At 41.5% G+C, this 16,475-nt stretch overlaps 1 protein-coding gene across 2 annotated transcripts in view; it reads left to right on the top strand.

Annotated features, from left to right (window-relative positions):
- Nucleotides 1–16,475, top strand: part of MBOAT2 (membrane bound glycerophospholipid O-acyltransferase 2) — a 63,248-nt gene that overhangs the window by 15,761 nt on the left and 31,012 nt on the right. For both annotated transcript variants that reach the window (XM_083730457.1, XM_083730458.1), the window contains exons 2-3: nucleotides 5,116–5,261; nucleotides 5,878–5,955. In XM_083730457.1, coding sequence (XP_083586583.1) covers nucleotides 5,116–5,261; nucleotides 5,878–5,955 — 224 coding nt within the window. The remainder of the gene's footprint in view (nucleotides 1–5,115; nucleotides 5,262–5,877; nucleotides 5,956–16,475) is intronic.

The raw sequence follows: 16,475 nt of genomic DNA, 5'->3' as shown, positions 1-16,475 counted from the left end.
GTTAACTTTGCCCTGCTGAAACCAGTACTTACCTTTTGCCTGGATTGCATCTGTTGGGTGTGTAGTGTAAACAGCTTTGAGACTTGGGTACCTGAATGGTCGTCTCATCTCGTGATGAACCTGTTCCCTCTGACACCCTTTTTCAGGCCTCTCTGCTGTAAAAGGCGAGGCATCTGATGGCTGGGATTAGGATATTTTCTCTCATTTATGTGTGTGTGTGTGTGTATGTGTGTGTGTGTTTCCATTTTATATAAATATAACACACTCAGATTTTTCACATTATATTCCCCTCTCTCTCGAGCACTCGATTAAGGTATTTTCCATGTTGCATGCAGCCTTTAATATTTTTGTTAGACTTTAGTATTAACTCTGGTTTCACATTGTTTAAAGGTGCTCTGAGTCTTTGCTGAATAATGTGCCAAGAAGAAACAGAGATACTGGATTTGTAATAACCAGTTTTTCTTTTTGAGGTGTTTTTTTAAGGTGGTGTAGTTGTTGAGAATATTGCTTCCTCTAAAAGCGTCTTTCACCCAGACCATATCATTAATAGCTCACTAGCAACATTCACACACGGTTACTGACTTGCCTTGGATGATAAGATTGTTCCTGCTTTGCTCCTCCCTACTAGTGCGGATGCGGGTGGCACTGTGGGTTAAAGCCTCAGCGCCTAGGACTTGCTGATCGAAAGGTCGGCGGTTCGAATCCCCGTGTCAGGGTGCGCTCCTGTCGTTCGGTCCCAGCGCCTGCCAACCTAGCAGTTCGAAAGAACCTTTGGGTGCAAGTAGATAAATAGGGACCACTTACCAGCGGGAAAGTAAATGGCGTTCTGTGTGCTGCGCTGGCTCGCCAGATGCAGCTTGTCACGCTGGCCACGTGACCTGGAAGTGTCTGCGGACAGCGCTGGCTCCCGGCCTATAGAGTGAGATGAGCGCACAACCCTAGAGTCTGGCAAGACTGGCCTGTACGGGCAGGGGTACCTTTACCTTTACTAGTGAGTCAGAGCAACAAACCATGATCCTTGGCTTAGCATCACATCCAAACTGGGAATAGTTATACTCAAATAAATGATCATCGATAAACTAAGAATGAATCGTGGCTTCAGATCATAGTCTGGAGCAGTGTCCCGCCCCCCCCCCCAATAATGAACGCAGGTGGCGCTGTGGTTTAAACCACTGTGCTGCTTGGGCTTGCTGATCGAAAGGTCGGTGGTTCAAATCCCCACGACGAGGTGAGCTCCCGTTGTTGGGTCCCAGCTCCTGCCAACCTAGCAGTTTGAAAGCACACAGTGCAAGCAGATAAATAGGTACCACTCCGACGGGAAGATAAATGGCGTTTCTGTGCGCTGCTCTGGCTTTGCCAGAAGCAGCTTAGTCATGCTGGCCACGTGAGCTGGAAAAAGTGTCTGTGGAAGTGGACAAACGCCGGCTCCCTCGGCCTGTAAAGCAAGATGAGTGCCGCAACCCCAGAGTCGTTCGCGACTGGACTTAACTGTCAGGGGTCCCTTTACCTTTACCTTTTACTCATAATGAAGTTGTTGCAGTAAGTGCCACACTTTTTAACAACAAAAAGAGGTGCCGGTACTGTGTAACCTTGAGTACGCCCTGGGGAAAAAAGCACTGGTCTGGACTGAAATGTACCACAGTCTCTAGGGAGGATGTAATGCTAAGCTACATTTCATGGTTTGCTGTCCTGTTTGCTAGCAGGAAGGAGTAAATAATAAAGCAAGACCTTTGCGTATACAGTGAGTCATTATCCATGGTTTACTGTGATGTGTGAATGCACCCACTGTGTAGGTGGGGCCATCATGTTATGACTAACCCATCCATGATCCAAATATTCTTTGATAGGGAAATGTATGCCACAGTGGGCCTGAGGGGGGACGGGTATTGCTGACACTTGTGGCATATGTAACTTACAGAGCTGGTTGAGAGAGAGGCATTGAGAGTTCAGTAAGAGAAATGGGGAAAATATAAACCATGTTGCTTTCAGCTGCAATATATCGCATTTTTAATGCAGTTGTGCATTTTTGCAGCTCCCCCAATTTCTTTTTTCCCTTCTTCCTCTGTTTGTTTAATATTAATTCTTCATTGGTGATATGAATTAAGAAAATCTTTTCCCGCCCCACTGTTTTCTGGAAATGTCTAGGCTCTATAGAATCTCAGGGGTGGGAGGAGAAGACCCATAGTTGTAAAAGAGATTCATAGTTATAGGGCACTTGCAGATGAACTTCAGAGCCTGAGGACAATTGGTCCCTTTCTTTATAGTAATGTGTTGAGAACGAATAATTCCTTTTGTCTGGCACTGCAATGATACTTCAAAGCAGCCATTGTTTAAATTTTAAACTGTGAATGCAAGTTTAATACAGTTTTTTTTATGAATAGTAGTTCTTCACATTCCTTTAGAAATTTTCTCAGTGAAATGATAGGTGGGGTTGTATTGCTAATTGCAGTGTAGTCCAGTACACCACCCAAAGATTAATGAATTTCGCAACATAGGATTTTGGATTGTTAATTTTAATAATGGTGTTTACTTTAAGGATTTGCTAGGCTTGTTGAATAGGAGGTTACTTGGGCAGAAACAGTGCCAGCACCAAACAGCTTTTTAGCCTTTGCTGGTAAGGTTTTAATATGGCTTCCCAGGCTTGAAAAATCAGGAATTTGACTCTCTGCCTCTGATAACTCTGGAGAATAGGCACAATTGTTCCTGCTTTTAAGCAGTTTGGAGTAGCAGAATCCAGAAATATTGTTTGATTGGTAAGCTGTTACACCTGGAGAGGGCTTAGCAAATCCAGCTACTACATCATTTTGCCAAAGTAGAACCTTGCAGTCAACCTTGACTCTCCTGAGAATTCCAGCCTGGATTGGTCCACTTACACTTTAACCAAGTAGCTGGAAGGAGGAGGAAACTCCAGCTAACTTTGTATACTCTTAAGGGATGGGCTTTTGACTGGCCCGTCCATCAAAGCATGGCATTAATGCCACCCTGTGTAGGTTTGAATGGTACCAGTCTTGGCCTATTCATACTAGGGGGTTCTTCTTTTCTCTCCCTCTCCCTTTGACCATTATATGTGTTAGTGGCAATTGTTGAAATGCTTTGACATCCACGGTGGAATGCTTTCACTTCAGCATGTATTAGCTCCTTCCTTGCTTCCCTCTTTCTGTACTCCTGATGGATTGGTTTTTCCTCTTCCTTTCCTCTAGTATTTGGAACTGAAGTTGGATGCATACAAATTTGCACAGTGTATAACTTCTCTGTTAATTCATGTGTGCGGTAAGGTTGTTGGTAGCAGAGAAGTTAGTCCACCCACTTGCATGCCAATTTCTTCTTGGGTTGTCTTTTCCCTCAGGCTGCTTTTATTCTTGGCCAGACTTCTAGTTTTCGAGCCTGCCAGAGAGAAACTTTGTGGGAGAAATCTTTGAACAAGGAGCTGATTAAGTACTCCCTTCGTGCCCAGTGAATCCCCTTTCCCTATGTCCGCCCTAGCAGTCTGAGGTGAAGATAAATTTGGGAACATATAGTTTCTGCCCTGAAACATAACTTAATGCACCGGTTTGCCGGTTTCTGAATATGGAGTTCCTCATTCTCATACCTGTGGTGGCCTGTCTCCGCACATCCTTGCTGCATCTCCATGCTGTCAAACACAATTTGTATGTTTGATAACATTTAAACTTCAGTTCTTCTGTGAACTCATGAAAGCTGTAGGTCAAACATGAACACTTGTCTTTGCAGTTTGCTTAAAAAGCCTTCCTTGAATAAAAAATAAGTCTCAACGAGGTTTGACAAATCGCAGACACAAAATCAATTTTTTAAAAAACCACAATATTAAATGGTGTTAAATTAATTTTGTGGCATATGGGTGCCTCCTCTGAATTCCAAAATAACATTCTACAGAATGGTGAGGTATCTCAAATCTGCAAAAGGACATTTCCAGAGCTCTAAATTGTCTGTTTTAGAGTTTGCAGTGGACAGTACTTATATCTTACTCAGGATAATGAAGGTCATTGTTAGCAACTATCTGCCCCTATGGTTTTTAAAGTTATATGTATGCAGGGGTTGACTTGATGCATTTTAAATTGGGCATGAAATACAAGCCCTGCAGGGACCACTAGAAGCTGATCCTTGCCAAAAGCAGGGCTTGCATTTGATGCTGAACGCAAGCCCTGCATTTAGCAGGAATCTTTGCAGCTGCGGCTTAACTTCAAGTCAGGGCTGTAAAAGAATAAACTGGAGCGCATTTAGAGTACGCTTGTCAGTTGAATCACCTGATGGCATGTGATAACAGGTGGGTGGCCCTGTTCACCTGTCAGAAGTGGCCTGCAGAGAGTCTTTGTTCAGTTTTCTCATGAGGTCTAATAACAGGGAGTACGTTTGTCTGATTTGTATATGCTTTACATTTGGTAAAACAGCTGCAGTATTTTTGTATGTATATAGATGCATGTTTTTGCGGCAGAAATAGCTTGAAGAAACTGGCATTGCATATTCAGTGGCACTTAAAAGGTCTGACTGGAGCAGACCTGTGGTTCTGTATACCTGTGACCTAGACAGTGCATCTTACACATTATCTGGTTATGAAAATAATACATGTACTTTGAGTTTTAAGGGTATCCAATATCTTACAGTTATCAATTTTTATATCAGTTTATAAATAGCTTTCATTTTTTCACATGGTAAGAACTTTGGTTAATATTCTGTCATGTGTTGCCTTTATAACATTTTTTTTTTTAAGGGAAGTAACTGTTTCTGTTCCTACAGATATGTGGTTTTTCCTTACTAATCCTGCATAAGGAGAAGGCAACTTTCTTATTGGGTTGAATTACATTAAAACAATTTTCTTGTGTTTCCGGCATATGATTTGGACCAATTGTTAGTGTCTTTGAAACTGATTCAATTTGACATCCACATCTGGTAACAGCTGTGGGAAATGTTTCTGGAGCATCAAAGGGTTTATGATAGACGTGATGTTTAGAGATTTGTACCAGCTTCACAAACGATTCATATGATTCTCAAGAAGATTGGCTTTTAAAATGCGAAAGACTTGGTCGCCTTATTTCTTTGCAACAGTGAGTATAAGCACTTAACCGCAAAAAAATGATGAGAGTTTTCTTTTCTCCGCAGGTCAACTTTGTAGTGTGCCAGCTCTTTGCTTTGCTTGCTGCTATCTGGTTTCGAACTTACCTTCATTCAAGCAAAACTAGTCCATTTATAAGGCATGTTGTTGCCACCCTTTTGGGCCTTTATCTTGCACTTTTTTGTTTTGGATGGTAAGTAACTTGATTTTTCTCTTTTGCTGTATCCAGGCTCTGGTTTCTTTTGTCCAGGGTTTCCCAAATTTGTCTCTCCAGCTGTTTTTGGACTACAGTTCCTATCATCCCTGACCACTGGTCCTGCCAGCTGTTGTATCAGTGCTGCTTGATTTCAAGGCTTGTCTGCTTTTCTGTTTGAAGTACTGCAAGCCTATGGACCGCGTTGGGACATGCACAGTGAACATAGTTACTATGGGCAGTGATAGTTTCACAGCAATAATAATTTTATTATTTGTACCCTGCCCATCTGGCGGGGTTGCCCTAGCCATCCGGGGTAGCTTCCAACAAATACAAATAATCAAACATTAATATACAGAGCTGCCTTCGGATGTCTTCTTAAAAGATGTATATTTATCTCCTTGACATCTGATGGGAGGGTGTTCTCATCTTTTAAAAGTTATTGCCTGTACACAGCCTTTGTCAAAATTAACGGGTAAATATAAACATTTTGGATGAGTTAATCTGGGCAAAACGTATTTTCTTTTCTGCTGCTGCTTAGAATTGAAATTAATATTGACAAAATACACAAACTACTTCGGCTAACCAAACTTTGTAACCATTTCCCCATTCTTAGGTATGCCTTACATTTTGTTATACAAAGTGGAATTTCCTACTATATCATGATCATTATAGGAGTGGAAAATATGCACAAGTGAGTATTGACACACTTTTATGTTTTCAAAGTGAAAGAACATAATTTGCAGGTGGATGGAGCTTTAAAGCAGGGATGGCTACCCCACCCTCCCTGAGCTCTGACATAGCCCTCCAAGCTGATTTTCCTGGGGCTCCCTGAATTTTGCTGTCAAAGTGTAAGCTTTCTTTCTTTCTTTTTTTTTAAAAAGAAGACACAGACCTGGGGGACCTGGCCCAACATGTTGATGGAAAATGCTGATTACTCCCTCTCCACTAATCAGATTGATGATTTATTGAGCAGAGAGGATGTCTGTGATAGCTCAGTTAGTAGAGCTTGAGACTGTTAATCAATGGGTTGGGGGTTTGAGGCCCACCTTTCGTAGCATGGTTTGCAAGCGCCCAGGGCTATGCAGAGTGGGTGGGTGAGTGTGCATTCAACTGCCTAAGGCAGTGGTGGCCACACTTGGCCCTCCAGCTGTTTTGGGATTACGACTCCTATCATCCCTAGCTAACAGGACCAGTGGTCAGGGATGATGGGAACTGTAGTCCCAAAACAGCTGGAGGGCCAAGTTTGGCCACCACTGGCCTAAGGCATGCAAGTCACCCAGGAGATCACAGCCGCAGAGAAAGCTTGGCCACCACTGGCCTAAGGCATGCAAGTCACCCAGGAGATCACAGCCGCGGAGATCAGAAAAGAAGAGTCATTCATTTGTCTGGAGAGGCCACTTCCTGGTTCACCTGGAGAAGCCTTTTTCAATGGAGCCTGGCGACGGGAGCATGCAGCCATATCGAGGCAGCAATGGGTGTTGAAATTTTGCGCTCCTAACTATTTTGTGCATGAGGCAACTGTTGCTGTGCTGCTATACCACTGCTACTGCCACATTGGGCAAAAAGATGACCGTTGTGGTCCTTTCCAATTCTTTGATTCTGTGATAACCTCTCAGCTGGAGTTTTGTTTTGTTTTTGTGTGTACATACATGCCAAGAGTGTGAAATTGGAAATGGGCTGTGGAATTGTGGGCACCCTCCCTTCTGTGCAGATTTGCTTCTACCTGGTTTGGCATTAATGTGAATCTTGACAGCTTGTGTTAAAATGAGCCAAATTATACTTTGTGGGCTCCCAAATTGAGTTATATACTGAAATATATAGCCTATACTGAAATGTCGTTGTTGTATATTATCATGCCCAAGAATCCACATTCGGAACAAATAAATGCCTTATTCATCCATTTCAGGAAGCAGAGTTACAACAGATAGATAAGATAGATAGATAGGTAGGTAGGTAGATACATGGAAAGCTATGGTATACCGATAATACAATTTAAGTGCTTTCAACATTTAACTGGCTAATTACACTATGAGTTCAATAGTTCAAGTCATCAGTATGGCAAAGTGTAATTTGGATGGCTATGAATGTCTACTTAAAAGTGTTAGTCTTTGAAATGATAGTATAGAACAGGAGATGCAAGCTGGTGTACATAGTAGCCTCCCAACATACTTATGTAAGAGTGCAAACAAAATTGAACCTGTTCCATTTTAATGCACCAATAACTTTTAAAGCCGTTTTATAGCACAGGTGTAGGTAACTAGATTCGGACTGATGTTAATTCAGATGCAGCTAAAACATTTAATATCATGTAAACTTGCTGAAAACCTGGTGGAGAAGATTTGCATAAACTGGGACTCCAGTAAGTTTTAATGGGTTGCTGTGATTTTGAGTGATGCAGCAGTATGTTTGCCTAAGGGCTTAGCCCTTGACCTGCTGGCAGTTTTCCTGCTGACTCCCCTCCCCTCCCCTTCTTTTCTCTGTGGAGAACTTCAGAGAGGTGTTTACAAGCACTATCTCAAAATTGCAGCCTTCATAGGCTGCTTTTAACTTGGTTAAGAAAAACCAACCTGTTGATTTCACTATGCAGTACATTTGTGTTTAATTTGTTTACTCTTCCCATATTCTCGGGAATGGGCTGGAGAGGAATTGGACTCTGCATTGAATGAAGTACCATTCATTTGCTGACTACAGGAAGTATAACAGGATGTTTATAGTAATTTATAGCAGCTGCCTGCATTTGCCATGCTTTCAGGCTTTTCATTTTCACTATAATCAATAGACACCTGCTCATTTTTTAAATTCCCCAAAAATTTAATTTAGAAGGTTTTGTGGTCCCTATCAGATTCAAGACCACTTTTCTAGACATCTTCAGACAGTGTAGTGTCACTCTCTAGATAGTACTGGCTTTGACAGTGACTATGCTTTGTTGCAGTTTTGTTTGCTGCACAGCAAAAAAACACGCAAAGTGTATATAGGCAGCAAGTGCACTTAAAATAGCCACATACATATGCCGTGGACCTCAGAGTGTAAAATTGGCATATCCATGGCAAATCTGCTGGAGATTTTGAGGTGTGAAACTACCCTCCAGTATGTAAGTCCATTTGCATGGTTGTTGCTGATTTACTCGCAGAAAGAAATTTGCGTTGCATTTCAGGAGTAATGATATGTGAAATGTGTGTTCCATGCTGAGCAGGATTTTTCCACCTTCTATCTTGGACCTGCTAGATGGTTTAGGATACGGGTAGTATTGCTAGAACTGCTAAGATAGACAAACAGCATATTCCTTTTTCAACAGAAACTTGCCTCATATAAGAAACCATTATGGAACTTGTGTAAGTGTAAGCCCCATTGATATTAACAGTGTTTTCTTCTGAATGGGCATGTCTGGGATTGCGCTGAATATCACTTGCATGAATGGAGAATATTTTTCGTTGTATATCGGCTACTGAATGCAAAATAGTTGTGTCTTAGGTGGAAGTCTTCCATTCTGCAGACAACAGTATTTTAGATTTCATAATGATTACTTAGAAGCTGACGTATAAGCCCCAGATTTGACACTTAGAACAGTGTATATTCTTCTTCTTCTTTTGTAAAGATACTTGCCTTTGTCTGTTTTCTGGCAATTTTACATATTTTGAGCACTCGAGGGAAAAATAGCATTTGGTTGCAAAAGTAAATATGTTGGGGTTGGATTAGGCATGGCCAAGCCTTCTGTAGCGCATATGCCAAGAGATGACCTTGAAGTAACAGCCCTTAAAAAGCTCATTATTATATTGTTTCAAAAAGCTCAAAGCAGGATGTGAATTTTCTGTGCCTCCAAGCGAAGCTGACAGTACTTCGGGACCCTCTCCCTGCAATATGTTTAGAAAACAAAAAACCCAGAACCAGTAATAACTGAAGAAACTAAAAGATAAGGTGCAATAATGCCCACACCTATCCATGAAGAGACAGTGTCACTGAAGGAGTTCATAGATGCTTGTGGTTGGCAGTGGGGTTCTTTTGGAATGGGAGATTTATGTTTTAGCACTGGAAAGGAGAAGTGTGTATCTTTGAAGAATTTTGAAAGCAAGAAAATCTGACAAAAGGATGGGAGCATGTTGCTTGTGTCCACTTCTAAGAATCACGAATTAAGTTACAGACATTTCTACATGTAAGGTAAAGGTAAAGGGACCCCTGACCATCAGGTCCAGTCGTGACTGACTCTGGGGTTGCGGCGCTCATCTCGTTTTATTGGCCGAGGGAGCCGGCGTACAGCTTCCGGGTCACGTGGCCAGCATGACTAGCATGGCGAGCCAGAGCAACGCACAGAAACGTCGTTTACCTTCCCGCCGGAGCGGTACCTATTTATCTACTTGCACTTTGATGTGCTTTTGAACTGCTAGGCTGGCAGGAGCAGGGACCGAGGAACGGGAGCTCACCCCGTCATGGGGATTCAAACCGCCGACCTTCTGATTGCCAAGTCCTAGGCTCTGTGGTTTAACCCACAGTGCCATCCGCGTCCCTTTTCTACATGTACCGGTAGTTCACAAATATTTCTTAGAATAAGTGCATTTGGTAATAAAAAACAACAACCTTAATATGCAGCAGATTAATTTTATATAAACAATTAGTAAGGGCATGCATTCTCACCTATTTTATCATTCCGAACGTTTGTAAAATAGCATCTGGAAGTTTGCGTTGCATTGCTAAAAATCTCGCAGGCAATATCTAATAAATGCCCAGGACACATTTCTGCAGCCATGTTTTACGTAACATTTGTATCACAATTGATTGTACTGGATTAGGTGAGAAATGATTACAGGGCATAATTCTATGCAACAAAAGCAATGTTTGCTGGTAAAATGTTTGAATTCCCAGTAATAAATGAGTGAGAATTGCGTATTTATTGTGCCATAAACATGTGTAATGGCTTTTATTTACATTCAGTTAATTAACAAGTATTACCTGGCTCAGCAAGAGCTCAGTTGGGAAAAATGAACAGATTCAACTGTGACGGATCTTATTTCCTCCTGGGAAGACAAATAAACAATAACAAGGAATTGTTTCTGAGAGGGAAGGCTTGAACTAATGGGTAATTACTGTGGTTTTCTCAAAAGAGCATTGAGGAGGAATGCCTTCTATTACATGAGACCAAGACAGGTTGCTGCTTTATCTGTTAATATATTTTGTGTGTCACTTTTCTATTTTTTTAATGCTTGTTTGTTATGCAGAAGATATGAACTATGTGGAAAATGTGACGTTGAGCCTAGAAATACAAAATTCATATTTATAACATACACAATTTGCTATAGCAGACTGTTTGAAATGTCTGGTTTGCAAGATTTTTTTTCTATTCCTTTGTTAAGCATCCTTGACTTGGTAATTTATAACCTACCCTCTCACATTCTTTTCCTGTAGTTGCTTTCTCTTCAGCTGTCTTGTCAATCTGGCTGCAGATTAAAAAAAATATTTGACGAGGCTGAGCAGGTTCTCAATCTCTATATTAAACTATTGTTCTTGCTGACCTTCACTCAGCAGCAGTCTAATTTAAGGATAAACATCAATCTAAGACAGAAGTTACCGGTACTTCTTTTTTTAAAGTAATAATGACATTTGCAAGAATGACATGACAGCTTCAGTTTCTCTGTGTGTGTTTTTTCTGTTTTTTTCTTTCTTTTAAAAAAGAGCTGTTACCTGTTGAGTGACACAACGGTCCTTACCTTAGACAGCAAGTAGAGTTTCTGGTGGCAATAAACGAATGTAAAAATGCTGTATGGGCAGGGAGAGTCAGGTGGAGTCAGAACCAGAAATACAGCTAACGAAGGAATACAAATGAATGCTAAGAGGGAATCCTAGGAGTGTCCAAACCTGGATTTCTCTCAACATTAATTTGCAGGCTGAAGGGTATACACAGGGAAGAAATTGAATGGACGGAAGTGTGTAATCTTTCCCAGCCCACTTATTATTGTTTTTCCTGCAAATGTCCTATATTGTTACTAAATTAGACAAAATTAGATTCTGGAACTAGAAGTGATGCTCCATTAGAGTGCAGGTTGCCTTGTAAGGACTGGCCTCAGCTTTAAACCCCCCCCCACTTATGCACCAGTCCTCCCTAGTGATGGTCCCTGCACTCTCTGTTACCTCTGGAAAGGTAGGCTAGTCCTAGGGGTTTGCTGAGAGCATCAAATCAGCCTTTCTCAACTTGTGGGTCCTCAGATGTTGTTGAACTACAACTCCCATCGCCCCTAGCTAGCAAGGCCAGAGCTCAGGGATGATGGGAGTTGTAGTCCAACAACATCTGGGGACCTACAGGTTGAGAACCGCTGATCTAGATAGACCAAAGGGAACTATGGGTGAGTTGCTTGTGAAGTTGGGAGCAATAATGGTGGCACTTCAGCTGATGACATAGACAGTAGAGTTCCAGAGTTGGCATCCATCTGTTTTGGGAGACAATGGAGGAGTGTGCCTTTGGGGGTGAGGTCAAGCTGTTGGAAGGTTGCAGCACCTGCTGTGGCTGTAGAGACCGATGCGGGAGAGACAATGAAGGCATCCTTCTGGTTGTGCTGCTGCAGATTCACCATGGCTTTTCTTCTCCTCTCTGTGCTTTCCTCCTCCTGCCACTGCTAGGGATTCATGACTTGATTGCCTGTCTTCACGCCCTGTGGTGAAACTAATCCATATATGGAATAGCAGAATTTATGATACAAATGCATAATTACATGCAACACAGTAGAGGGAGAGCTTTGCAAGAGTTGTGGTATGCACAGGAGATCTCAGAGTGAAGATTAGTCTTGATCACTCCCTAAGTGAGGGGCAGTTCATGGATGGTTTTGTGTAGGGAACCCCTTTCTCATGTGGGAGCTTTGTGTGCACACCTGAGCTTCTGCCTTGTGCAAGAATCTGCCAACCAGACGAACCTATCTGGGCTTTAACACTGAAACCTGCTTAGTTTAGGTGTGTTCCTGTTAACAGTTCCTGCCATTTGTGTGTGTGGGGGAACCATGTGATGCTATTGTATATTTGAAGAGGGGAGCTGCATTCCTTTAAAAACATGTAGCTCTATATAAAGCATCACAGTAAAACCTCCAGGTTTTGTAGTTGTGAAAGGGCAGAAATGATCATGATACAGTCCAGTATGCTTTGGATGAAGTGTACTTCCTAGCAAAGATTTTAATTTGGATTGCTGCTTCGGTGCACACGGTTGACTGCATTTCATGGCATCTGTGCCATATGGCTAACTGCTTTTGAAATGTCCCCACTCCCTCTGTTTCATGAACAGTTTGAGGAGATTCATTAGGGGTTGGTTTTTTTTCTGAGGAAAGAAAGTTTAGAGCCCTTATGGGGTTCCATTGCTCTTTCAAAAAGAAAAGAAAGCTTGATGAGGATCGAATTTGGCTATTCCAAAAAAGCACCACAGATTATTATTTTGTGTGTGCATTACAATCCTGTCGTACAGTGCTTTGTTTTCAATCCATCAAACGAGAACTTCAAAGGGTGAAGGCATTTCTTTCTCACTGTCTATTCAGTTTTCATTGAAAGCAGCAACTGTATCCCTTTCCTGATGCTTCTGTAAGGCTGGTTACTCCACCTGTCAGGCTGCCAAGTGATTTGACTGGGAGCAAATGAGCTCTTGAGTCATACTTGTCCTGCTTGCGTGCTTTTATTACAGCAACAAACTATTCCTGTCAAATAAATCGGACTCCGCTACAAAATCAGATGCATTTGGGGGGGGGGGGAGTGAGTGAAACGTATGTTCCTTTTCACCATCTTCACAGCATACAAGGTTGCTTGTAAAATGAGATTAGAAGTCATTGGCGGGAAGGCATGCATTGAAGGAACAGATGAGGTTGTTCTTTGGAATGTTGGTGTGTTAGCTTGGAAAAATCTTTCAATGACGAGACTTGGCTTTTTGTGTTTACTGCAAGTGTGTCGCTGAAGTTCAGTGGCTGCGCTGTGAATCTCCAGGGATTGTATAGCAGAGAAGAAAGGGACAAAAGAACTGGTATACGTAATATAAAATAACATTACCTTCAATAAACTTCTCTTTCTAAAAAGGTTTAGGCCGAAAAAAATACTGCACTCTTCAACGTGAGTCATGTTATTAGGATTGGTTTATGCTTTGAAGCAAACGTCTTATACTATTAATTGGTTACGTGCAAGATTGTTAATTGACTTGCCATTTAATAATCTGGCAGCCTGAGACTGCTTTATCACTACAGAGTGCTGAGATGAGCTGTTATTTTTGGATTAGGCTGGGGGAACTTCAGAATAGCAAGAGTCAGACCTGCTTGTTACCATTGATGCATCGGTGTTTGGGCTGTTTTCCCCCCTCTTGCGTCATATGCAACAGAGTACTGTGTTTCAAGGGCATTGGAGCATTTTAGTGAAGCCAACGGAACAGCCACATTTTTGTGCTAGACTATGCAGATGATTCTTAGCAACGTTTTAAAAATAGGCCTCTTTTCAACAACACTGTAAGCCAAAGTATGGCATAACAAGAATACACACTGTTTGTGTAATCTTGCTAAACCATAGTTTAACTTACTATTTCAGGTGAACCAGTTTAGGCAACGTCACTTTCTAGATTCATTTTGTTTTCTAGTTGAAATGATGATGATGATGATGATGATGATGATAATGTATTAGTAAGTGTGCATAGCTTTTTATGATATATTTGAAAGCTGTTTCCAATATCAGATACAAATATGTTCAGTCAGTACACAGATTCTTCAGGTCATGACTTCTGATAAACTATGACTTGATTTACAGTATATATAAATATCATGTCAGTTATGGAGGGCTATACATTGTTTAATTTATTGCTTATCTTCTTTAACACTTCTAAAGGGGGACTGGAAGAGGTGTTTGTTTGTTTTTAGTTTTCCCACTTGATTATTACTTGATTATTTTGAAGAAAAATTGGTAAATTACAGGCAGTGTTCAAAATTAGCCAGGCTCTGGGCCCATTTTGCACCTGGCTATTGGCTCTGTGGGTTAAACCACAGAGCCTAGGACTTGCCGATCAGAAGGTCGGTGGTTCGAATCCCCACAACGGGGTGAGCTCCCGTTGTTCGGTCCCTGCTCCTGCCCACCTAGCAGTTTGAAAGCATGTCAAAGTGCAAGTAGATTAATAGGTACCGCTCCGGTGGGAAGGTAAACGGCGTTTCCGTGCACTGCTCTGGTTCACCAGAAGCGGCCTAGTCATGCTGGCCACATGACCCGGAAGCTGTACACTGGCTCCCTTGGCCAATAAAGCGAGATGAGCACCGCAACCCCAGAGTCGGTCACGACTGGACCAAATGGTCAGGGGTCCCTTTACCTTTATTGGCCACTTGAGACCAAGTGATACCTGGGTGCCAGGATCCCCCTGTGCTATTGGGCGAGTCAAATTTTAGCTGGCACTAACAATATGCACACTTCATTTTCACCTTTGTAATCTTGTGCACCTGTAACCCAGGTTTAAGCGAATAGCTTTTATATCTCAGTTTCTAACACTGGTTGCTGCATCCATTAGACCCTACTGCATCATGGTGTCTATGCTTTTGTCTGTATGCATTGTGCCAGTAGACAGTAAAATGCTAGGAAAAGCATAGATGTAAAATATGTGCTCAACAGTGTTGTCTTACCTTACTTGATGTTGGTTTTTCATGTCTAACTGCAATTGCTGTCTATATCAAAGCCCTTTTTAACTTCAAAGGGCCGGTTTAACCTTGCAGCCCATTTTGATAGGTAGGCACGGCATACTTTTAGATGTGATCAAATGGTCTGAATCAAAACAAAAACTAATTGCTCCTTGACAATTCCCTACAGTTCTTGTTTTAGTAGGAATTTGGGTGTTTTGAGCTGCTCTTTACTAAGGTATTTCTTTAATCCACACTGTTAAGATCATTGAGAGTCAAGTAGTAGCATGCCCATTTTGATTTTGTATGTAGGAACTTTGTTTTACTTTCCTCCTCTTTTTATTTCTTTTAACAGAGACGTTCTTTCAGGTTAGGTTAGTTTTTTTTAGGTTAGTCTTTTTGTCTGTGTGGCTTCTAGTTCACTGTCTGTCACCGGTGAATGCAAGGTATGATAGTTTGTTCATGGCCCTAATTAAGACCTCATTCTGTCAAGTGTCCAGTTGGCTGCTTTTCTAAAAGCTTGTGTTTCTGGAAAGGCAAGAATAGAACTTTGGAAAGACATTCTAGGTGACTTTTGCCTGCACATAGGAATGCTTTGAAAGCTGCCATAAACTTGAGCTCCAATATTTGGCTTCACTACAAGTGACTATGTGGCTTGGGGGGCAACTCAGTTAATGACTTTGACAGCTCTCTTTTGCCTGAAACAAGTGTCAGCATTAATTGCTGTATATTAGTGTAACACCTCAAAAATGTAACGCTTAATAAAAGTTGCAATAGGATAGTGAAGCTAATATTAAGAAGGTCTGCTCAGTCTGTGAGCAGAAACCAACTTGCTCATTGAGACCCTTATTTGATACAACATTTAATCTAAGGTTTTGCAGTGAGCAGCAGGCCTGTGCATTTCCATCCCTTATCCTCCTCTGACATGACCACAGTTTTGTGATTTAGAAGTTTTCACTTTCCATTTTTAAGCTAAGTAATGTTCCTTGTGGTGACTGGACTTGGGGAAACAAAGCAGGCTCATAAATTACAGATTGGATTTTTAACAAGACTAATCACAGTTCTCCGAGTTGGGAACTAACAAAGATCTCTTGTTTGGAAGCATCCACTTGTGCTTTTACTCTCCTTTTCATGACTGCATTGAACAAGTGGGATGCAGAGTGTGTGGTGCCACATGTGCACAACATGTTGAAGGTATGTTTCAGGTCTGTTTTAATATATGGTGATATTTCATAGGCTGCACGTTTTAAGAAATGCCCCCAACACACGTGCAAAAATGTGGCTGGTATTTTGGAGGAGCTTTTCAGATAGCTCTGTTGTTGGCTTCAAAACAGGTAGTATCTCACAGACTCAAGCCATTAAAAAAATAAAATAAAATTGCACACATTTGCACCAATGCATGATGAAGGCAAAAATAAAAGGTGCTGCACCAGATTGGTTTTATTCCTAGAAATGATCCAATGAGCGTTGAGTTTTTCAGCTATTCAAAATTACATTTTTCAACATTTGCAACTTTCCCCCAGAAAGAAGAATTGCTTTCTTTATTTCCTCCAGCAAAGAGTCTTTTGCTGTTAGATTTCTGTGTCTGTGGAGAAACGAGAATCTGCATGCT

The sequence above is a fragment of the Podarcis gaigeae genome (genome assembly GCF_964106915.1).
Source record: "Podarcis gaigeae genome assembly, chromosome: 3".
Taxonomy (NCBI): domain Eukaryota; kingdom Metazoa; phylum Chordata; class Lepidosauria; order Squamata; family Lacertidae; genus Podarcis; species Podarcis gaigeae.
This window is presented reverse-complemented; position numbering and strand designations above follow the sequence as displayed.